This window comes from Euleptes europaea, chromosome 6, assembly GCF_029931775.1.
Source record: "Euleptes europaea isolate rEulEur1 chromosome 6, rEulEur1.hap1, whole genome shotgun sequence".
Classification (NCBI taxonomy): Eukaryota; Metazoa; Chordata; class Lepidosauria; order Squamata; family Sphaerodactylidae; genus Euleptes; species Euleptes europaea.
Window position 1 is genome coordinate 50,757,846 of NC_079317.1, and position 25,090 is coordinate 50,782,935.

The following is a 25,090-nucleotide window of genomic DNA, read 5'->3' on the forward strand; positions in this document are numbered from 1 at the left end:
CAGCTCCAGCACCCTGCCTGAAACCCTAGAGCTGTTTCAGTCACAGCAAACAATAGTGAGCTATACAGAGAATGGTCTGATGTGGCATAAGGCAGATGTTGACAGGCATGTTGGATATAACCCTGTGCAGGTCAAATGTAAGCCACAAGCTACAAAATTAGAATATGTAGGATTGTGTAGATCTGACCTATGTGCATATGCTACCATTCAACTATGACATACAATATACAAATGTCAGGTCAGCCCTGGTTAGTATTTGGATGGGAGACCACCAAGGAATACCAGGGTTGCTGTGCAGAGGAAGGCACTGGCAAACCACCTCTGTTAGTCTCTTGCCATGAAAATCCCCAAAAGGGATCGCCATAAGTCGGCTGCAACTTGACGGCACTTTACACACACACACACACACACACACACACACAAATGTCAGATGAGGATGAGGCAGGTGTATCCCATGAAAGGTAACAGTGCAGGGATTTCTAACAACTGAACAAAGCCAAAACGTCTTTTGGAAAACAAAACAAAGAGGAGCAGAAAATTTAAAATTAAATGAAACACAACGCGTATCACATGCTTTAGAAATAATTGAGGAGTGCTGGAAGAGAGTAGAAAGATAATTTTTAAATACATACCTTTGGGCTTACTACACACAGGAAGGATGGCAGCTCTGTGATTTGACAACACTGTTTCCATGAGGTAGCTGATCGTTGATGAACGATGTAATCGGAATAGCCAATTACTGCTTTACAGTGGTTCGTGAACACAAGGTTCTAAAAAAACAAGAAGGGATGCTTATGCAAACTTATCAGATGTTTTACAGTTTGGTCCTTCTTTCCTAAGATAACAACCTCAGGCCATTGCCACTAATTATCTTTTCAAAACTGATACCAAAGAGCAGTATGGTGAAGCAAAATTACCACAGAACGTCATTAATAAAGTATATTAAAAATAGGAAAAACGATTTACTTTCCTTGACCATAAAGATTAATTTGAAAGTTCTGAAACTAATATAGATGTAGAGTTTAAATGTTGTTAGCGAAATTTTCAGAATGTACTGATAAAAATGCAGACCCCAAGGAGACACATATTCGTTAACTTCTTGGCCTCCATGGAGATCCATGAGTGGAGACCCATGAAAGCATGGCTAAGATACCAGCAGATCTGAAACCTGATGGGAATGAATGGAGGAGATGTGAACAAATGCCTCCATACAGGTGATGGTTACTATGGTTTGTATGGCCACTGAAGTATGGAGCAGGACCATTGCGATTCCACAAACTACTCCCATGCAGAGGCACCAGTTGACACAACCAGCACAATCCCTGTTTGGTTAAGAGCTCACTGGTGGCCCCAAGGTACACTCTTCCAAACAATTACACAGATGGCAAAAAGCATCTGAACCAGGCCTAGATGCAGAATCAAAAGAAAATCCTAATTCACCTGCATTTCAGCAACAGGATTTATGTTCAGTTTTATCCTATTGATGAACCTGACTACTATTACTCTCAAGCAGCACCGCTGATACTCTTTCCTCTAAAAGCCCATTCTTATACAGTTGTGGGAACTGTTACTTATAGCTACTAACAATTTGGAACAAACTCAAGCTGGACAAAAGAAAACAAGTTTCAAGAGCCAACATAATCCACTTTCTACAATTAAAGACTCCTTGACAAGATAATTATTACTGCGAAGTACTCTAGAACCCTGTCCACGTCTCCTTTATTAATTCAGGTCACAGACTCAGATTTGGGTGAGATTGTCTGGACAATCAGGAGTTGGTTTCTTCTGCACAAACTAGGATTCTAAACCATAGTTTAATCCAGGCCTGTTGACGCACTAGCAATTTACCTCGCAAATTACACACATCCAGTACACAAGAATCCAGACCGCTTTTAAATTCCTGTTCCCACCGCGCCTCCTTTCCCCGCTGCACTTGAAAATCCCCAGACCGGCAAGCTTCCAGGCATGCCCAGTCGGCGCTCCAAGCAAGGACAGCAATTGGTTCAGCTTTAGTAAGGGAGGCGGGGGGAGTGAGGGGGTTGGCTGGCAGCAGGATTGAGGACGCATTGCATGTTCTCACTTTAAGGCACCGAGTGTGGAGGACGTTTTATTTTTTTAACTCGCCTTATCAGCGGATCCTCTTACCGCGGAGAAACTGTGCTCTGGAGACATCCTGGGAATCCTTCGGGTGAGTTGCAGTGGGAACATGCAAGGAAAGCCCGCGGAAGCCGGCGCCGCAAATGGTAAGTGCGGACACGGCCCTGGTTTAGAATCCCAGTTTGTGGGAAAGAACCAGTCTTTAGTTTGTTCAGGTACCAAATTTGGATATCATGGCAAACTGGCTAAACTTCTAAAGCCAGGGAGTCTGAATTCTGTATGTGAGAAGAGGGAAAGAGCAGCCATTTTAACCAGTTTGTGGCAGTCATAAACAGAGGTCTGTTTCTTGACATCTAAGAGAAGCCATTCCCTTAAGCCAATAATTGTTGCTAAAATTCTTGCATCCCAAAACCTATCTGTTTCACCACCTCGTCATGATTACTATCCCACAAAGATGTATTTAAGAAAAACTGGCTTTAGGGGATTATAGCTATCTTAAAGCTGGGGCAAAGGGCATTTGAAGATTTAGATAATAGCCCCTTTCCTACTGTCATGTTCTACTAAATGCCAGCGGTAGACATGATAGTGTGCTACACTTCCTACTAACTATAGTATCCATTGCTCTGACAGTATGTCAGATCAAAGGAAAGGGTCCTCTTTCCCATATGCATATTCTGGCAGTAAATAACCCCTTTCCACACAACACTGTTTTTCATTTACACCAGATTCTGGGAGGTAGAAGCTACAGCACCCTCATTCGTTAACTTATATATAAAAAAAAGTCAGAGTTCTCTTATTTGTCAGTATGTGCTACTAAGCTAGAGTACACACAGCCACGAACATGCTGAGATTATTGGAGGCCATAAAATCCCACCAATTTCCATTTAAATCAAGTCACCTGTAGTTGCACAGAATTGAAAGTACTGCTTACTTGCAGCAAAGTGCAGCTGTGCGTGTTGGGAAAGGAGAGTGGGAAATTGATTTCCAGCAAGAAATCTTTGTTGTTCAGACACCGAGACTTTTGCTGGTGATCCTCTTCTGGCTCTCTCCAGAAGCGCCTGTGGTGGAGCCTGTAAGTAGCTTTCAGAGACAGGAAAAGAGCTAACCATCTGAAACAAACCACAGTAGATTCTTTTAGTCACAGTTCTGTTAATGCATGCCTAAATACGCAGGAAGACAACTTTCTAAAGTTCTATTTGTTTAGCACTTTCATTTTACAACTCATTTTTTAAGACATAGTTATCAGACTTTTAAAAAACTTCTCGTAGTGTGATTTTAGCCCTGTCTTGGAATAGCCCAGGCTAACCTGATCTTATCAGATCTTGGAAACTAAGCTGGGTCGGCTCTAGTTAGTATTTGAAAACTCTGGGTCACTACGTAGAGACAGGCAAAGGCAACCACCTTCAAATGTCTCTTGCCCTGAAAACCCTTAAAGGGTAGCCATAAGTCAAAGGGTAGCCATAAGTCAACGACGGCAAAAACAAACAAGTGTGGCTTTTATTATGGGAAGGTGTTTTAATTATTATGGAAATCAACTTTATTATTCTAAATTTGTTAGCTAACCATTCACTCACCTCTCTATCGCTTACTGTATTTCAAATTGCCTACAAAAATATTCTAGCTATCAATTACCAGGAGAAAGATTTTTCTACAATGGGAGATATTGATCAACACCATCCTGAAGAAAAGTAGCATTTTGTGTAGCAGAAGCCCAAATCAGGTTTATGTAGAACATTAGGCACAAACAGAATAACCGACTATGCTGTTAAACAAAAAAAAAATAAGAAAAGGTCATCTTCATTTAAATAAACTGTTTGGCAAAAATGGTTTTAATGTGTATTTATGCAGTCCACCAATATAAATGACTCCTAGCTCAAAGACAGGACATTTTGGAGGACTTTCATTCATAGGGTCACCATGAGTCGGAAGCAACTTGACGGCACTTAACACACATACAGCTCAAACCTACAGGCATGCTTGCATATTTTCTACAACTAAAATTCTGAACTCAGAATTATAGAGACTTGCATTGCTTATGTATTCTGCTTCCATTTCATGTTTTTAATATGATTTTTTTGTAGTGACAAGGAACACACAAGGAAAGGGCAGCTGTACATTTGTAACAGCTCTATTATCTACATATTTAGTGGGAAGTATATTCCTGTGTTTAAGAAATCTTACTCCGAATAATGAACAGTGGATTGTATTCTTCATCTTTCCCCCCCTTCGCCCACATCCACCATTTCAATGCCTGCTCAAAGATTCTGAGCTTGGACCATGCATGAGCACTGAAGGTACTCACAGCTACCCCAATTCAGCTCATGCAATTACAAACATATACATCCATTTTAAAAATCTGTTACAGATCTTTATAAAATAAGCACTGCTATTTTCCTCCCTGCAATTTTATAGTTCAATAACTGGTTTTCCTCACCGAGCTAGATGTCCCTGATGCATGAGGTTTGCCATCTCTGCTGGAGAAACATCAATAAACCGTAGGAAAGAGAAACAACTTTCTTTTTCAGTACCTGTAACACAAAAATGACAATACTGAAAATAAGCACCTGCTGCAGAAGAGAACAGGCTCTGAAAAACACTGATCTTGTGGTCCAACAGTTCCCGATGCTAATCTGCAAGTTGCAAATTAGAGGTCTACTACTTTATTCAGGCCCTAACAGAAACTCAGGAGTTGATTGTTGTCCGGACAGTATTTGTTGCCCAGACCAAAAACAAAAACACAACATATTCAGCAATCACTGTATTCTCAGCCTAGTTAATTTAATCATTCCAAGGGTTTTTGCTTCCTGCATTTTATCCTCACAAGAATCTCATCACGTAGTTTAGGCTAAGAGAGAATGGCTGGACCGAGGTCATCCAGTGAGTTTTGTGACTAACCAGGAATTTGAACCTGGGTCTCTCAACTCCTGATTGAACATCCTAATCCAGGTGTCCACAGTATGGTGCCTGCTGACACCTTTCCTGGTCCCACAGTGTGTTTAGAAAGTGGGTGGGGCCAATGGGGCTTTTGCCTAGCAGGGCTTGGGACTGGCTGTGCAGATTTTTTAAAATCGGCTTCTGCAGTAGCTGCCACCACAGCAAGAGGACCTTCCCCGTATGACGGAAAGTTACCTTTGTGTATGAAAGAACTTATTTTTCAACAATATGTTTACTGTAAATGGCATCCTGCTAATCACAGGTTACTATTAGATTTTTGCATAACCTGACTCCCTGACATTTTGAGTCTGGTTCTGCCTCCAGGGGTAGCCATTTTGAGGTTGTGCCCACCACCATTTGTCAGAATCCCAAAGGTGCCCGCGGGCTCAAAGAGGTTGGGACCCCACTCCTAATCACTACACATATACACATTTTGTTTCTTCCATCTAGGACAAGATTGAAAATGAAGTACTTCAACTGCAAGAATGTAATTTATTTTTTAGTACATCTGGCATGGCAGTTAAAAATAGAATTAACTAGGAAAATCATGGAAATGCCTTGTTTTGTAACTGTAATCTGGATTAAAGAGAAAAACTGATCTAATCCACTATTTCATTTTAAATAGCATGCTATATTTCACCCTCTGCTTTTCAAAGATTATAACATACCCTTCCTATGGAAGAGAGACTGCTGGATGTGGTCTGGAGCAAAAGGCGAAAGTAAAAGCTGCAACCACCTTAAAAAAAGAACAAAATAGAGAATTGACATGAGATAATACAAATGCCAGTTAATTCTAGACTAGAATTTGTTACCTCGCTATGCTTCACGGAGTTCAGAACATCGTTGTAGCCTGAGAATAATTCTATGATGCAGGTTCAGCTACTTAATTTACAGATTAAGCCTGAGAGTAAAGGCAGATAGTCATTTGTCTGAAGCCAAACTGCCAAGTCCTCATTGAAGCCATTAACTAAACTGATTACTGAAACAGTGGCTAAATCAGAATGTTTGATCTACAGGCCTTTTCATTATAGACATCAACCTTCCACAATTCCTCTCTTCAATTTATTTTTTCAAAATCGAATTACGTAAAAATAAATTGAGGATTCTGGCAAAAAGTCCTCTAAGGTTCTTTTAGCTATAGAGACAATGGAACCATTTCACCACAATAGTAATCAGAGAGAAAATGATACATAAAAAGAGTTCAAGGGAATGGAAACACTGCTTACCTGTCCCGTGAGTGGTTAAACACCCTGATCTGCCCATGACGGTAAAGAAATTTTGAAATCTGGTATGGCTTTAGCGAAATGTGAAATGGAGACCATGTTTCTTGTCTTTCAAAGAGCTCTGGATGATTGCATACCTATAAGGAAAATTAACAGATAAAAAAACTGCTGGGAAAACCTAATGATGATGGGTACACATCTAAAGTGTAAGCAACAACATTGTCTTTTTCATCCCTCTCCCTCCTGCCTGCCTTCCAAAAGGAACACTCATTGCATGAAATGGAAAGGACTTCCATCAGCATATTCTGAACTATAGTAAAAGGTCACAGCCAAACAATGACTGAAACTTGGGTACATGGTCATTTTTGCTCTAGACAAACAATATCAGGGACTTAGGATGCTTATACACGTCACCTTTCTGAACTGCATGACAAGGTTCATGAGGCTACTGGTAGTATTCTGTGCTTGCTGGGTTGTGCCCATGGAGGACTGCAAAAGGTCATCAATAGAAATTTTGTTCTTCAGAGCTTGGTACAATAATTTTTGTCGACTGGTCTGCTGGCAATACATAAGAATTTCAATCTAAAAAAACCAGAAAATTAGATTTAGTTTTTTACTAACAAAAGGTGGCATCACAACCAGATTCTGGACCCACAAGCCATGATCAATTATACCAGAAAAAGCTCTTCTTGAGAAATCTTAGACACATATTATTCCTGTATTTCAGGGATGCATGATTTTTTAAAAATCCTTTCTTGGCCAAGAATATCGTGGATAGAAATCAATGCACAGAATAATCGCTACTGTGGAATAATGATGACTTGGGTCCTTTTCAAAGAACAAGCTGGAGTTTGTCGAAAGCTTACCACCACACTTTTGATAAAATAGTTGGATAGCTTTATATGATTTATTCTGGCACTGGAATTCAGGTTCTCGCATCATACAAATCAATGGCGGATTTGTTTCCCAATACTTTTCCAAACTGGTGAAAGCCAGTGTGATGAATTCAACATAAAAATATACTTGATATGAACATTCATGCAAATCCTATGTCTGGTGGAGAATCATCCTTGCCTGTCATTTGGGCAATGGACTTTTCACGCTTGCATACTTGCTTATATGCAAGTATGTGATTTGTATTCAATGCTGAGTTAGTGCAGACAGGGCCAATTATAAATTAGGGTGTATGTATAAGAGTCCGATGTTCGATGTGCACATGGCAGATAGAATGGGGGGAGGGGAGGCAAGGCTGCCATGTTTCCAATCTTCCTCACATATAGGATTTGAATGACTGCATAGACCATACAGAATTAGTTACTAAATATCAGCAATTTACTATGTATTAACTAAGTATTAATATTACTAGACTAAGCTACTGTTTTTAGACATTTATTTTGCTTGATGTGCATTTTAATGATGATGCTGTAAGCTGCCTAATGTGTTTTCAAAGAGAAAATCGAACTGTTAAAGCAATGTCAAGTGTGTTATAGATGCCTAAGTAAACACAGGCCCCAAAGCTATCTTGTGGAGACCAATAAGAATGAAATATGAATTTCTGATGCTAAACAAGCAGCTGGTCCTTGACCAATACTCTGCTACTGCTGTAAGAAATCTATGATGCAACTCACGGCATAAATATAGTAATGACTGAAATCCTGCTAGGGAGTTACAAATCTTGCAATCATATCACTGGAATATCAGCAAGATTTGGACATGGCATAAGGGGTTGCAGCCTTATGCCTTCCAGATGGAATAAATACGCACGAAACAAAGACAATGTTCCTAATGCATGAGAACCAGTTATCTATAAAACAATATACAAGAACCAATCATCTATGTTATTTATATATATATCATTTCTATTAACAATTGCAACATCAGTTATCTTTCAAAACTCAAACTCACAGGCGGGGCAAACTAAGCCAGCAATTACTATTTGTGTGATAATCATTACGCATTATAGTCACTGCCAAAGAACGCACACAAGCTAACTGATTGGACTGCACCAGTACAGATCCATGACATACTGGTTTGGTATAATTATTATTGTTAAATTATTGTTTCCTTTATATTTTAAGTTTGATTTTGCACTATATTGATGTTGCACTGAAATGCCAAACATTGGCATTTGTTAAAAACAGCAGAAACCTAGTGTGCACTGGTATAGAGGCTGATGTTGTAGCATCTGTTATTTCAAGAGAAAGTAGTTTAGTTTTGAAGACTTGTGTGTGGGGGCGGAAATCCCATTCCCTCTACTGGCTAGGTTTGCAGAAATTATTCGATCCGGTTGGCGTCAATATGTAGATTTTTTTATCCACAGGGGATACAATAATACATTTTGAAATTTTGAGAGTAGCAGTAGAGATCATGGGATTGTATTAATGGAAGATAAATGGGTGTTGAGGGTTTTAAAATTTCGATTTAACTGAGAACACAAGATCCACAGAAATGTATAATAAAACTTTGAAAAACATAATGAAGGGAAGGCAGCCAAAAAAATTGAATTCTCCACTAATATTGTTTGCACCTTGTCTGATAGCTCATTCTCCACATCTTTCTTGATTCTCCTCAACATGAAAGGCTTCAGGATCATGTGCAAACGGGATAGCTGATCTGAAATTTGAAAACAAAGAAACTGTGATTACTATATGGATGATCTAAAAATGTTCTTGTATGTACTTGTATGTAAACTACTACAGAAGCACAGCTGTATATCTAATATTCAACTCTGCCCTGATTTTAAATCCTGCCAGAATTGGGGCCAGGTGAAGAGTACGGAGGAAAAATTTTAAAACTTGCTGGAAAACGGTGGCTTAAACCCCCCCCCCCACAAGCTCACCTCTCAGTGCTGTGCAAAAATGCCACTGCCACAGCCTTGCCCCAGCAGCCTTGGATTCTCAAGAGCGCTGCTGATGTGTGTGTGTGGGGAGACTGGCTGGGAAAGCCACTGCTATTGCTGTGGGTGGGTGAGAAATGGGTGGCTGGGAGAACTGCTGCCATTGGTGGGGGGGAGGTGACTGGCAGAGGTACCTCCTGGGGCTGGGGAAACGAGTGGGTGGCCAGGACAGTCGCTGCTATTGCTGCCGAGAGGAAGCAGGCGAGCAGGAAAGTGATGCGGGGGCAGAGAGAGCGATAGGTTGGGGACAGAAAGAGAGAGAACGGGTGATGGGTTGGGGGCAGAAAGAAAGTCATAGGCATGGGGGAGAGAGAAAGAAAAGGGGTGATGGGAGTGAGAAACACTGAGACTGAGAGAAGTAGGGGGAGGGGGGAAAGAAAAGGTGGGGAAAATGAGATAGCCACTCCCGCAAGTTCCCAGTTGTATAAAACTATAATTATAACAGGTGTCCAGGTAAAGACCCCTTTCAAACAGTTCCTTCATCAGGCATTGATGACAAGACTATTCCAAAATGTTCATGCTTTGGGATCACCAAAAAATGCAGAGGTGCTTTAAGACATTGTGTTAATGAATGTTCTGAAACTTTCTCAAAATGTAATTTTTTTTCCAGCCCCTCTGTTCTTGAGACAGAGCTTTTTATCAGGGACTCTAAAGAACTCATGTCAGACTAATGAGACCAATAATCCCCATAATGCAGTTTGGGCAACTAAGGATGTTGCCTGTCTTTGCACCAGCATTTCTTATAATAAGCTACAAATGGCTACACTGTCCTATCTAAGTTCATGTTCAAACCTCCATATTTTGTTGTATTAAATACTGCTATTCTGTCACAAACTGGTGCCAGCTAAGCTTCAAATACACTTCTCATTTTCAGCTTTCTCCACACTCTGTCCCTGCTGTTGTCTGTCACTTCTCTAAGGTCCTGTAACTAAAAAAATTGTGAACAGATCACAACAATATTGCTATGAGAAACTGCTACATTTCTCACTGCACTTTGCTGGGATGAAGGAGTGTTAGTATATGCAAAAAAAATACGTATTGTCCCTCCCTATGTATAACAACTATTACTACTGCTCTGCTGCATACCCTTCTACAGTCTTACTACCCAGCTTGTGCAAAATGAGCCTAGAGTATCACAGAATAAACTAAAGTCTGATTCTAGAGTTATGAGACAACTGAGCAATTGTGCAATATGTATTGTGGGAATTGTGATCAACTGCATAAGCTGCAATTCTGACCTAGAGTTCACAGATTCCCATACAGTACTCACTCTCATCAATGGCAGATTTATTTTCTGCATGGCTTTCAATATCTTTAGAAAACCACTCGTTGAATTCCTCATGAGAGTCAAACAATGTTGGCATAATGAAATGAAGCAAAGCCCAGAGCTGCAACACAAGAACAAAAGAAGAGTGTTAAAAGTAGCTACCCTAAAGAAAACCCTTTTGCTGAGTGTAACAAATGGGCTAAAAAAAGTTGCTTGTTCTTCAAAAAGGCCCACACAGCCATACACGCAGGTGGCCAGCTGGGTTGAACAATTAGCAAAATATCTTTTAACAGTCATGCCAAAAACAACAGAGAAGCCACTCCTCACAAGCTGATTATAAACCAGATGGGGAAGGCCTTGCCCTCCTTAGTTCAAAACCCAACCACTTGGTTAGAGCTCTGGATGGACAGTGGGCTCAAATAGAAAGGTGGGCGGGAACTCGGCACTCGGTAGATTACTCTAAATGAACGTTCATGGATGAACATATATATTTTTAGTAGTCCCACAGGCATATATATATTTTAGTAGTCTCACAGGCAGTCACACATGTGGGCAACCAGCAAGTGTCCATGTTGGGGAAGAGTTACAGGGTAGTCAGGAACACAAAAATCATATGATCACATAAGAATAACTCATTGCTTCGCCAGAGCTTCACTTGTTATTTCTGATGTGAGTGTTCCTCCTGCCAAAGACAAGCTACCTTTTAAATTGAAAAAGGCTCATCTCTCTAACAGCAGAACAATAAATGAAGCTTTAACTGTATGCATGGTTCTCCACACTGCTTCTTTGGATCCTGATCAGAATGTTTATTTATCTCAGTCTTGTTCATAAACTAGTATCAAAAAGGTAAAGGTCCCCTGTGCAAGACCCGGGTCATTTCTGACTCATGGGGTGACTTCACATCCTGACATTTACTAGGCAGACTTTGTTTATGGGGTGGTTTGCCAGTGCCTTCCCCAGTCATCTTCCCTTTACCCCCAGCAAGCTGGGTACTCATTTGACCGACCTCGGAAGGATGGAAGGCTGAGTCAACCTCGAGCGGGCTACCTGAAACCAACTTCCATTGGGATCGATCTCAGGTCATGAGCAGAGCTTGGACTGCAGTACTACAGCTTACCACTCTGCGCCACGGGGCTCCTTCAACTAGTATAGAATAGTGTAAAGACAATGGTGGGGTACGGGGAAAATGAAAAAAATGTATACCTCAGCCATGGTGTTTTGGATAGGTGTCCCAGTCAGCAACAATCGATTTCGGCACTGGAATTGAAGTAAAATTTTCCAACGGACACTGAAATACAAATGTGTTATAACTCTTAAAAATGAGCTATACCAAAAAGTGACAACAGACAAAATTGAGTCTTTTGACACTTGTAAAACATGTGTTAACAAAATCTCTTCATAGAAAGGCAAAGATTCAGTGTTTTCCTGTAGTATTTTCCTCCACTCCATCCCTCTTATAGCAGCCCTAGAGATATTACGTAGCATAAACAATGTGATACAATCAAAGTGTAAGGCACCCAAATATCATTGAGGTAGCACCATAAAATATATATGGTAGACATGATCCATACTTGAAAGGGAAGCTACTGTTCATGTAAAACTTACTCCCCACTTCTACTTTAGAAAAAGTACTAACAGCTTTCAAATAACTAATCGAGACAGTCATAAGGAGCAGCTGCACTCATCCAAATAGTAAAAATGAAGTTTTCCAGTTACATACTGACCACTTATTCCTTTGGGAGTATAAAACACGAGCACCTTATACCCATCTTAAGACATCACAACTGTGTATTCATCCAAACTAGAAGTCATGGGGTCTTGAGGACAGATGGAAGGAAAAATCCTAGAGTATCATAATTCACCTCAACAGATCTCACTCAGAGATCAAAAGCATTCAGCAAGGTTGGTGGAAACATATTCCTTTCTTTTATATTAACATCCTGCATTTCTAACCCACCCTAGTTTCCTTCCTAGCACCAGCCAAAATAATCTTTTCTTTTCTTTTTTTTTTGTTCTGCACAAAGTTACCTGGAGCTACTCTTGAGCGCCTGTGCTTCATCCAGCACCATATATTGCCACTTAACCCGCTGAAAATACTTTACATCTTGGACTACAAGCTGATAACTGGTGATCACCACATGGAAAGGAGCATCCTGAGTATACAAAGTCTTCTGTAACCAAGAAACAAGTTGATATTTGAATTAAATAAGCAGAATCACTGGTATGAAGGTCATATATCCATGCTCAGGAATTCTAACATCTCCCAAATTACAGTACAAGGGCATTTTATTTACACTACTTGTAAGTAACATCTTTCTCATCTGGAGACATCTGCCTATGTTGTTTCAGATTCTTATCTCCCATTTTTAGAGGTTTGTACTTTTATGCATAAATTAAAAAATAAGGATAGGGGACAAATGATACGGCCTTCATTCAAGAGTTGGGGGAAGGTGGGCTAACTGCTTTCCACTGCAGCAGACACATCCATTAATGTACCTTTTATTGTCTAGACTGGGGATGGAGCCTAGTGTCATATCGATTGTGCTACAATACGTGATCCTGCCACTCAGGAAGAAATCTCCCAAATATTATCAGAGCTCTATGGAGACTGCCAAGAGGCATCATATTTAAGAGTCAGTGCCACAGTTGCTGCAGTCTCCTCAATTAAGCATTGCTCAGATGTTGGCAGAAACTCCCCAGAAGTTTATGGAACATCCAACAAGAGAAACAAGTAGTAATGCTGAGGAAGAACTTCTGAGGATTGGGAGAAGCAGGTGGGTTGAACTAGGAAATACAATAGGGACTGGCAAGAACTGGGGCACAAGAGAACTAGGGAGATGCAAAACTGTTAAGGTCTGTGAAGAAGAAATGTAGAAGTGGATGCAACAAAAGGAATAAATATTAAGAACAGACCAAGAAGGATAAAAAGACTCATCTGTATAGTCCTCATCCATCTTTTAAAAAATACAACCTCAGTTTTTAGCATAAAAGAGTTTTTAAACTAGCAGTTTAAATAAATGACAAATGTGTGTGTGCATGATAGTACCTGACTCCAGAATTTCCTGATCACTTTTCGTTCATGGGGATTTCCCCAGTAAGGTAGCACCTAGAAAACACACAAAAATAATTCCAAATAAATACTTCCTAACATTTGAACAAGAATTAAGAGATTTCATATTTCTCCCTTTAACAAAAGGCCCAGAAATAATTATAATTATGTTTCACCACTGAAGTATCCAGGAGTGGCGTTCTTGGTCCTAGACTAGTGCCTTCAGGAAGCCATGATTGGATAACGTTAAATAAACAAAGCAGATAAAATGAAGATGAAGCCAGTTGTCAATCCCAACATTCCCGAGGAAGTGGTGCCTACTTTAGGTGATACTCACCGAAGCAAGAATGAGTTCAGAGCCCAAGGACTCCCCTGCAACCTTCTCTGCTCCTAGAGAAGTGGCAATAAGTAGGAATGCCCTTTACTAGCTGCACTTATTGTGCAAGCTCACTTTAAATGGGGCTGCTCTTGAAGAGGACTTAGAAGCTCCAGCTGGTGCAGAATACCGCTGCTTGCCCACTCTACTTCAGACTTCTTACAATAGTCTTCAACATTCTGCTGTAGTAATCGAATTATTGCCTGGAGGCCCCTTGAGCCCAATTTATTCACATGTTGCGTTTTGAGTAAAGAAAAGTGGATGTCAGGCTGTTATCTCGGTTTAGATGTTTCCTTTCGTTTCTCTGCTGAACCGTCCAGACTTCAAGGACGGCTACACATACCAAAGCCTGGGAACGCCACTCCTGGGAAATAATGCTCTGTTTATGCTTTGTAATCTCCCGCCGTTTCTCTGCCTTATATTTCCAAATAATGGGCAAGACAACCCATAGCTGTCATCTTATCCTCAATGCACTGTATTGCCTATTTGACCAGTAAAGCCATCTGCTTGGAATCTGATTGTCTCTGTGGTGATTTCTGGTTCGATGGGTCAAGAGCTTACAGTGGAGCACAGTATTTTATCCCACAGAAGAAATTTCCTCTTAAAATTTAACATTGTTTATGCTACACTGCCATCTGCTGGTAGATGCAGAATCTGCACAAACTGAATTGAGTGTAGCATTTCATTAGCTTTTGATTTGCAATAAAAGTTGCTTCACACAGCTAACAGGCTCCACCTGTGTTTTCTAAGATAAATATGTGAAGAGGAGACACACATTCTTAAATACAGAGAAAACATGTGCTGGGGAGCAAACTGTGGTGCCCAGAATGTACTCACTGCCTGTTTAGGAACAGGCAATTAGGTAACCATTACGGGACACAGCAAAAATTGCTGGAATAAAAAGACAAAGAACAATGACATAAGTCAGGTATCCCACACACTCCAATTTTCAGTCAGGGAAAACTGATTATGGCAACAAGCTGAACCAACTAAGGAAATTAATTTTCTAGAATTATCCCTTAAATAAACTTGTTACCTTAAATCGAGGAACAAATCTGGCAAACTCCTGATGCCAATTGTTCAGAGTGGAAGCCGGTGAAATAATGAGAAAGGGTCCCCAGATGTTTTCTCTCTGGAAGAGAGAAAGTCTTAATTGGCGAGAAACAACTTTTCATATGACACTAACATGAATCAATGGTGCTATCAATAAAAGGTAAGATACTGATTGTAACACAGCTTCGAACTTGCTAGGTTCAGCAGATATTTAAAATGTTTAACAACATCTCCCTCACATTTATATATTTCTTCAAAAACTAGGCACAAATGGCATGAAAATAAATGGGCTTAGATATTTATTTATTTATTTGTGAGAGAGGAGTATGCAGTTGCTATGAGACATGGCAAACAGAGGACATGATTGGGTAAGGGAGAAACAGGGATAGAGATCATAGAGTGGTACTAGAGAGCTTAGAAAATGTGGAGCTGTATATAAGTCCTGGAAAAGCTTTGAGAACTTTAGGGTGACTTTAGAGACATACAGACTGAACATTGGGCCCAACTAAACCATCAGTACTTGCTCAATTAGAGGCAAAGAATCCACCTACCTCAGCTAGATGTGCTAGCAAGGCAATACTCTGCACTGTTTTACCCAGGCCCATTTCATCTGCCAGGATTCCATTGATGCCCTACAAGAAAGTAATAACTAAATATTCCCACAAATGTCTACAGCTGTACGTTTGTTGTTGGCACAAAGGCAACCAGTAGCATTAATTTACAACCATTCCTACTCATAATGACTCTAGCCATAAAGAAAATTTCCCATAGCACATGTTCGTACATGTATAGGCTTAGTGTTCTGAAAAAACATGTAAGTAAATAACTAGCTTACAATTCAGTTTGGTAAGGCACAAAATACACTCAAGAGCTAGCTAGAAAATCAGCAGAATGTGGAAGTCTACCATGTTCCCTGAAACAGCAACAGATGCTATCTGAGAGTTTCATACTGCTACTATACCTTGAAATACAGCCATGCATGAAGTCATAAAAATTGTTGTTTTTATTCTCATAAAGAATTTTCTAATTATAACAGATTCACCCAGTGTCATTCACTCCTCTCTCGAGCCATACCAAGAAGGAACCCGTCCCTAAGAACAAGTTGGGGGAAGGGTCTGTGACTCACTCAGACAGCAAACACTTTGCACCCAAAAGGCCTCAAGTTCAATCTATACCACGTTCAATTGTTTTATAAACTAGGTGTTATGGAGGATCTTTCCATGTCCCCAACCCTGCAGAACTGCTGCCAGAGTGGACAATGTTGAGTTTACCATATTAATGGTCTAACTTGCAGCTTCTTAAGTTAAGCAAGCTTCAAGAAATGCTCATACCTGCTCATAAAGGTTGGCCAGCCAGTTCATGCCTTTCAACTGGTAACCTTTCAGTTTACCATTAAAAATCGTAGGCTGTGGAATGTCCTCTCCAGCTCGGATAGATGGATTTGCAAGGCTGTAGCTCTCTCCAAATCCAGTGCCAGATTTGTTGGCAGCCCGAAGAGCTGCTGCCCGGCTCTCTTTAGCATCTTCATCAAATGACCTGGTCTAAAGAAGGAGAGGGGAAAAATTATTATTATAATCCTAAACACTGTTACTTGGGAATCAGGTCCATTAGGAATGATTTCTAAGTAAATACACAGAGAACCAGGTTGTAAGAGTCCCAATTTAAAAACAAATTAATTTGAATATGATTGCTACTTCTCAAGTTAATAATGCGCAACTAGCCTTCTTCTTCATTGATTTATTATAGTATAACTATAACCATGCAATGTAATGGTTAGAGCATCTAACTAGGACCTGACAACTCTGCCATGGAAGCTCACTGAGTGACCTTGCGCCAGTCACACACACTTAGCCTAACCTAGAAGAAGAAAGGTTGGTTTTATACAGTGATTTTCTGTACCTTCAAGGAGACACAACTCAGCTTATAATTGCCTTCCCTTCCTCTCCCCACAACAGACACCTTGAAAGGTAGGTGGGGCTGAGAGAGTTCAGAGAGAACTGTGACTAGCCCAAGGTTACCCAGCAGGCTTCATGTGTAGGAATGGGAAAACCAACCCGGTTCACCAGATTAGAGTCTGCCGCTCTGTGGAGGAGTGGGGAATCAAATCCAGTTCTCCAGATAAGAGTCCACCACTCCTAACCACTACACCACGCTGGCTCTCGTGGTGTACCACACAGGATTGTTGCAAGAATAAAATGGAATGCTGTAAGCCATTTTGGCTCCGCATTAGGGAGAAAGGCAGGGTATAAATAAACATAGCCAAATTAACAGAAATTTAGACACAATATAAAACTAGCAAATCACAAGAAATATTATATATCCAATCACCTGGGCCTGATGAATCCGATAAGCATCTTCTGCATTCTTCAGAGCCTGAACCTTATAGTAGTTACTATCTGAAAATATCAAATTAAAAATTAAAAAACAAACAAACATATGGATTAATCTCCAGGTTTTACAGATGGGTTATTCACAAATATCAGAAAAATCGACAGATCTGCACAAGCCTGCAGTACAGCAAACATTTCCAACATTTCCATAATTCCTGCTAGAATTTGTTTCCTATCCTTACCATAATCCTCCTGTGTGATGTTGACCACAACACCTCCACCAATATCAATTTGCCTCTGGACAGAACTGTCTTCAAGTTTCCTTAAGATTTCCTCCTGGATCCCATCATGTCCCATATCTCGTTTGCGGCTCATGAAGTGGGCATACAGTTCAGTTTGTGTGATCAGGAAGTTAAGTTTCCTCTGCTGTCTCTTAGCCTAAAAGTTATTTGCGAGGAAATAATTAGGTAGAGAACACCCAAGTAAGTTAAACACCACATTTAGCTTTTACAACTGCATATATATTAAAAACAAATAATTATATTATCATATCAATGACAGAAGATGGCTGTCTAACAACACAAAAGAGGTATCAAAACACATGTAAACGGCTGTAAGACTCAACCTTCTCTCTTTCACTAACTAGATGAGGATGCATCAAATGGTATCAAGATTTTTTTTTACAAAATAACTATTTTTGTTAAATATTTTTGGGCTTTGGCCACACTTTAGGAAAATAAAAGATAAAATAGAATTCCAGAAGAAAGAGTCAGCCGATGTTTCCAGACATACAATCATAGAATTGGAGGGGACCGCCAGGGTCATAAGAAGAAAAGCCCTCCTGGATCAGACCAAGGCCCATCAAGTCCAGCAGTCTGCTCACACAGTGGCCAACCAGGTGCCTCTAGGAAGCCCCACCCCCTGCACAATGCAGGAAATTTACAACTACCTCCCCACACACACACCCAGTGACCCCCACTACATGCCCAGAAGATGCCCAAGATGCGTTCCCTCTCATCATCTGCTTAAGGTTATAGTATCAGCATTGCTAACCTCTTCTTAAAAACCTCCAGGGAAGGAGAGCTTACCCCCTCCCAAGGAATAAACACATTAATAAAGAGAAACTAGGTGGTTTCTTTCTGGTGGCTGGTTTGCCGACCATCAGCCAAAACTATTCTCCAATGGAGTATAAGGAGCTCTTATTTCTCAGTCCAAGGAAATCAGTGTTACAAGAACAACAAAAATAAAAGCTGAGCACACAAAATTATAGTGTGCAAGTCAAAACACATCCAGTTCATTAGGTACACTTTAAAGTACTGCCAAGATACAGAGGCAATGTATCTTGAAACTTTTATGGCACTCCCTGTAGGGAAATGGTGATATGAAAGATATAGCGGCACTTTTTGGTACAAGGCAATTGGATCATAAAGAAAAACATGTATAGTGATTCAGATAATAAAATACTGACCATTGTGAGAGTCTTTGGGGCTCATAGTCTGGATTAGTTTTCACCTGTAATTAAGTTTTACCTCTCTCATCTCCTCATCCAGCTTGCGTTGCTCCAGTGCCTCCTTCTCTGCTCTTTTGCGGTGTTCTTTCTCTACTTTTTCATATTTCTTCCAGTAAAGAAGCATCTCCTTGGTAAGCCGTCGTGCCCGTGGCAGAGTTTCCTTACAGTTCTTTTGGGCTTGGATAGCTGCTCGACGAACCTCTCTCATACACTGGTGAGCCAGCTAACCCGAGTAGAGAGAAAAGATGGTGTCAAGGATACTCAGAGACAGTGTAAAAAACACAAGGATAGGTTTGTCCTATGCGTCTCAGCTCCAAGTGGAACAGCTGACTTGCAATCAAATTTACACTTTTCACAGCATCTCCATTCTTTTATGATAAATCCCTTCATTTACAATTGAAAATAAAAACCATAAAAACACCAATTCATTTTTTTAAATCCAAGAGGAATTAGAAGTCAAACTATTTCCTCTTATAGAATCAACAAGCTCTCTGCCCACAATAAAATTATCATGAAAGCTCTTAAAGATAGACCACATAAAAGAGCAAGATTTTCCCAAATATCAGAAGTTAGTTAGATCATAAAATGTTACAGGAACGGAAACATGTGTTAAATATAAGTGATGCAATAACTAATATTATTGCCACTTATGAAAAACAGGACAATCAATTTGAAGTTTAGTATAAGAAAACAAAGTACCTTTCTGCTGTTACTTAGGAATAGGTTTCTGGCTGACACTTTTTGCTTGTATGCCTAAATGAAACAAAATTGAAGAGAACTTGAGGAATGGTTATATTCTTAAAAAGCAATTTTACTGTATTCAAGAAGATCAACAGGAAAGTTCAACTACAACAGCTAATTGCAAGGTACACAGAAAACTGTACTTCATAAATCTACCATCAGCTGTTACATTACTTCACTTAACACGAAGTCATCAAGTCATGGTTACTATTTATTAAATGCATATTTTGTATCATGTGCTCTGCATGGCCAACAAGACAGGAGGATTAAGGGAACAAAATTCCTGAGGCCTTAGTCCCCCCACCCTCAATTACAGCTAGAGTGTGGCTTAAGTTAGCAGCCACTTTGTTGAGGGGGTGGAAAGGGTAAATGTAGCCTTAGGCTGGTCACTTTTCCTTAACCTAACCTCTTGCTGTGAAAATAAATATGGGGGACAGGGTTAGACGACGTGTACTATTCTGTGGCCCTGGAGGAAGGATGGGATATCTGTAAGCAATTAAATGGGAGGGGACGCTCTATGCCTTCCATACATTACACAGCAGTGTATTTCAATAGGATGCTTGCATTGGGTCTGTATGAATGGAATGATGTGAAGTTCAAAGGGAATCTTTTGGCTGGGGTCCAGTGGTGGCTCTTGATAGATCTAGGTCCCTCACACCCTGGTTCATAATAAATACATTAATAAAACTATACTTGAAAAATAACTACTAAGTCACCACAGATGAAATAGGTTGTATTGCTTTATATTTCTGTAAACCAGGGAACTGACCCTGGAAGCTAAAACGACTAAACTGAGGCTATCGTATTTTGGTCACATTATGAAAAGGCAAGAGTCGCTAGAAAAGACGGTCATGCTAGGAAAAGTTGAGGGCAGCAGAAAAAGAGGAAGACCCAACAAGAGATGGACTGACTCAATAAAGGAAGCCACAGCCCTCCATTTGCAAGACCTGAGCAAGGCTGTCAAAGATAGGACATTTTGGAGGACATTGATTCATAGGATCGCCATGAGTCTGAAGTGACTTGACGGCACTTAACACACACACAAACCAAGGATGTCAAACATAAGGTCCGTGGGCCAGCCCCAGCCCCTTGAGAGCTCTTACCTGACCCCCAGCCAGCTGAGGCAGCCCCCTCTCCAGTCCCAATCTGGGCAGGTGAGGCATGGCCCAAGTGACATTTATGTCAGCCCCAGCCCTCATAACAAATGAGTTCGATACCCCGCTGTAAACAGTGTGTCTGCTTCAGGTATATGAGCCTGTGCTGCCTCTTTTGACCATATGAACAATTATTTCTTCTCTGCAGCAACTCAGAGGGGAAGGGAAGGTGATTGTAAGCCAGTTTGATTCTTCCTTAAGTAGAGAAAGTCGGCATATAAAAACCAACTCTTCTTGTTCTATCTCAAGATATGTTCTGTTTATTTAGATGGTCTATGTTCAATGAACTCACACACTTATTTTTCCCACATTCCCATTTTCCCACGTCAGTTTACTGCCTTTTCCAGGCTTAAACTAAAGTCAGAAAACATGTTGTACACCAAGACTAGTACCCTGTCAGTAGTCAATAGAATATTAGCTTCAAGTCACATTACACTTCATTCCCGATTCCTGAGCCTGTTGACTCACTTTCATAGAATAACCCATAATTTCCTACTGACAAGGATCACCTTTGGCAGCTCTTTTTTAGCAATGGTGAGCCACACTTTCCGCCTGCGAGCATTTAATTGTTCAATGGATAGATGCTTTTTCTTGGATCCTGGTGGAGGAGTATCATGAGAAAACTTGGCAAAAACTCTAGTCTGATGGTGATGACGCCGTGGAGATTCCTCAGAGGAGAGTTCTTCATCCCGTCTTTTCTTTTTTTTCACCTTTTTCAACTTGGCTGCACAAGGACACAAGGACACACAATCAGCTTCCCTCCCATCTGTTGCCATTCAAATTAACACATACTTGTCCCCAACAGTAAGGAACTTGGATCTGAAAACTGTTCATAGTTACGTTGTAAATTTTCAATTTATAACACTTCGTCACTACTCGGCAAACAAATTATCTGAGGGCTTGATTATAAAATTATGCTAGTTTTAAAGGAACATCTATACAAAATTAAGATACCTCTAAACCACTTTTGAAACAGCTGAAAACACTTCCCCATCCCTCAAATGCTCTCTTCAGCCAAACCTGGTGCAATACAGGGACCATATAATGGTGCAACATATGATTCACCTGAGAGGTTATCACACAAGAAAAACCACTGGAAACCACACAAGACAAATCACTACCTACCACTGAGTGTTGTTTTGCTATTCCTGATCAGCAGCATAGTAGGAAAGAAGACAATCCACAGAAAATCAAGGCAGTTCTTACCTTTTAATTTCTTTTCATCTTTGAACTTCTTTTTCTTGGGTCCTATGAGATGACGCTGTTGCTCATAGTAAGGATCATGTGTGGAAAGCAAACCCGCACTGTAATACTGGTACTGGTGTAACTGAAGCAGATAGTTGGGTTAAAAAAAAAAGAAGAGACCCACTAAATAAGGAATATAACTGGGCTAACAAATTCAAATGTCTGTTTAGGCAACACAGACCATGCTACACTAAAAATCTACATAGCCAAAAGGAACGTTCTTAAAGGAATCCTGTTGGGTTAAATTTGCTTCTAAGAGAACTACTATAGAGATACAACTAGCTCTCCAAAGGGGGGAGGGGGAGGAGAAGAGCCACCAAACTCCACGGCAGCAATACAGAAGATACAAACTCCTGTCCTATAAGGTTGGATAAGCTTGCTGAAAAGTTAAAGAGACAAAAGGACCAGCAAGAATTCCACAGAATAAACAAAGAGATCATTGTGACAGAAATCCTAAAACTTTCTAAGGCTCAGGAGTGCCACCTAGTGTCTGGGACTCTAGATTACATTATAATAAAGGTATTCAGTTCCATTCCACATTGGACCATCCTCGTAGAATTAATCCCTTTTGGATGAAGGACGATTCGGTTTGGACCAGACCATCTATTTGTCATGGAAGTTCAGAGCCACTACCAGGTGCTTGATGGAGGTGGGAGTAGATGGGACATGGCTCTGACTGGTAAAAGTAGCCTCTGACGTCAGAGATGGGGATTTGTGTGGGATTGGAGAAATCTTCTTGTCATTCTTGGAAGCGAGGCTGGCTTCGGTCCATCTCCATTCAGCATAAATATCTGCACATTTGGGATTTTCCCTTGTCTTCAGTTTTCAGTGGAAACTGGGTTTACAGGATGTTGTATAGGAGTTAAGGACTCCTTGCTACCACAAGGAACTCTGCACTGGCTCTGAGGAACCAGCTACAGCACAGGTAACATGTTCAGCTCAATTAGTGCAACTGTATTGCTTTTCATGTGAATATCAAGGAAAGGCGCTATTTTCCCCTTCCTACTGTAATCATAATACCACCGTTTCTTATTCCCATGTTGCACTTCATGTGAGCACTAAAAACTGGCTTAAATAAAAGAACATAGAGAAGGGAATATTCCATGACACCTTTTCTTTTAGACAACGAGATGCCAAATAATAATCGCCATTCTTAGAAAGGAAGAACAGTGTGAAAGTCTGCTCTTCTGTATTGAAGGTGATGGTGTAGCATTCTACATACATTAACAGATGGAGCTAGTCAAAAGTTACTCACCCAAAAGGGTGAATAGTATGCAATGGGCAACTGACGCTTTAGAATGTTTTACCTCTTTATCTTTGTTGTATTTACTTTGATGCAGTTTCTTGTACTTGTGCAATCGCAGCATGTTGTGAAGTTCTTCCCTGGAAAGAGAAAGTTCCTCCCCTTCTTCTCCATCCTCATCTGTTGCTGACTCACTATCACTGGAGTCATCACTCAGGAGAATACTCTGCCAAGAACAAGATAATTCAAGTTCAGTATAACAGTGGTTATCACAATCTGATTAATAAGAACTCATGAAATGCATGTGTTTGTCTACAAGCACCAGAGAAGAAAACATCACATTTTACATACACTAGAAAAACTGAGGTATTTAATATCTTCTCAACAAACTTGCTTGTGCACCTGGGAGGCAAAAATGTCTGTGACAATTCTCTGAAATTCATAACATTTCTCTGTCTTTCATAGTCCTTCCATGCATTTTTCATCACTTAAGCGTACCTGACCACATAAATAATGCTACAATTTCAAATAAACTACACAAATATGGAGATGATTGTAGATGAAGGATCACAAACATCAACACATCCCTTTCAAGTTTATTAAGCCAAGAATATATAGTAGTAAGTTTTGTTGGAAGCTTCCATATTTTTCAGAAAGCATTCAGATTTCTGTATATACATAGGCGATATTGCAAGAGAAGCACCAGTAAGAACATGTAGCTTTCATCATAACAACAACAACAACAACTTACCTTCAGCCATTTCCTACTTTTCTTCAATTTGGAAAAATTATAGAGACTCCCTTTTTCTGTTTTTGGCTCTATTTAAAGAAAATGCAAACAGTAAAATGTTATTATGAAAACAACAATTCAGTTTAAAAGTGCTATAAGCCAGGGGTTCCCAGCCTTTCTGAGTATGAGGACCCCTTTTTAAGATCACAAAAGTTTGTGGACTCCCACGTAACAGTACTGCTACTACTACTATCATGTGGGAGTCCACAAACCAAATTGTTTCAATTTATTGAAAAAAACTGCTACCCGCCCTCAAATTATAGGTCTGACAAAATATTCACTAAGAAAAAAGTGCTTCTAGGGCCATATATGTGGCTAAAGAAAAGTCTGGGAAACTATCACCATCCAATGTAAAGCAAAATTCATTCCAAAGCACATTTACCAGACTGCAACACTCCATTGAGTGAATGTGTGTTCATCATTCCAGAACTTCCTGCTCCAGAAGACTCCCCGAGCAATGAACTTGCAGGCTCTTCTTTAACTTGCATCAAGGGACCCCCAGGCTGAGGCAGCAAAGGATTGTCATCCAGTCCATCTTCACTTTCATCACTACAATAATTTTGTTTAAAATATGAAAATAATAATAGAAAAGCACATTTAGCATCAGTTGTATACAAAATAATGAACCGCAGAGATGAGCTGACTTGTCTTGTCTATTTAAAAAAATAACTAGAATCACTATGTACTTTATATTTACAAAGCAAGAGAGCACATGAAGGATCTTAGCACTTAACATATATTAGTTGTGATTTAAGTTCTGTGAAGTAATTCTGAATGTGCAATTTTGCTTCAGAATCTAAGAAATGCCCTGTTGAATCAGACGAAGGTCTATCTAGTTCAGCATTTTTTGCAAATATCCAAATAACCATCAAGGCACTAGGCCAGGGGTCTCACTAAATAGTTACATAGGCCAGATTTGTCCTTGGTTGCAGATAAGCAATTTGCACCATGGTCCAGTCCATGGCATTACCTGATGAAACTATGCCACAACATGGGATAAAGCTACAGCCTACCTTATGGGGCTGTTGTAAAGATTAGTTAGAACTTGTAAAATGTGCTTTGTACACTTTAAATGTACTGTATAAAGCAGATCATCATGGCTGTCTTGATCAGGTATGTCTACCTACTGAAGCATTTTTATTAGTTTCACGGGCTGAAAAGCAGCTGAGTTACGGATTACAT

At 40.1% G+C, this 25,090-nt stretch overlaps 1 protein-coding gene across 2 annotated transcripts in view; it reads right to left on the reverse strand.

The window, feature by feature from the left end:
• Positions 1 to 25,090, reverse strand: part of INO80 (INO80 complex ATPase subunit) — a 48,631-nt gene that overhangs the window by 22,120 nt on the left and 1,421 nt on the right. For both annotated transcript variants that reach the window (XM_056851008.1, XM_056851009.1), the window contains exons 2-24: positions 24,291 to 24,457; positions 23,870 to 23,937; positions 23,183 to 23,344; positions 21,837 to 21,957; positions 21,140 to 21,354; positions 19,435 to 19,488; positions 18,755 to 18,958; positions 17,468 to 17,663; positions 17,224 to 17,291; positions 16,227 to 16,436; positions 15,447 to 15,527; positions 14,879 to 14,974; positions 13,464 to 13,523; positions 12,446 to 12,588; positions 11,621 to 11,705; positions 10,421 to 10,538; positions 8,782 to 8,867; positions 6,669 to 6,836; positions 6,258 to 6,391; positions 5,700 to 5,767; positions 4,532 to 4,625; positions 3,029 to 3,206; positions 633 to 770 (exon numbers count right to left, since the gene is read on the reverse strand). In XM_056851008.1, the coding sequence (XP_056706986.1) occupies positions 633 to 770; positions 3,029 to 3,206; positions 4,532 to 4,625; positions 5,700 to 5,767; positions 6,258 to 6,391; positions 6,669 to 6,836; positions 8,782 to 8,867; positions 10,421 to 10,538; positions 11,621 to 11,705; positions 12,446 to 12,588; positions 13,464 to 13,523; positions 14,879 to 14,974; positions 15,447 to 15,527; positions 16,227 to 16,436; positions 17,224 to 17,291; positions 17,468 to 17,663; positions 18,755 to 18,958; positions 19,435 to 19,488; positions 21,140 to 21,354; positions 21,837 to 21,957; positions 23,183 to 23,344; positions 23,870 to 23,937; positions 24,291 to 24,457 (2,914 nt within the window). The remainder of the gene's footprint in view (positions 1 to 632; positions 771 to 3,028; positions 3,207 to 4,531; positions 4,626 to 5,699; positions 5,768 to 6,257; positions 6,392 to 6,668; positions 6,837 to 8,781; positions 8,868 to 10,420; positions 10,539 to 11,620; positions 11,706 to 12,445; positions 12,589 to 13,463; positions 13,524 to 14,878; positions 14,975 to 15,446; positions 15,528 to 16,226; positions 16,437 to 17,223; positions 17,292 to 17,467; positions 17,664 to 18,754; positions 18,959 to 19,434; positions 19,489 to 21,139; positions 21,355 to 21,836; positions 21,958 to 23,182; positions 23,345 to 23,869; positions 23,938 to 24,290; positions 24,458 to 25,090) is intronic.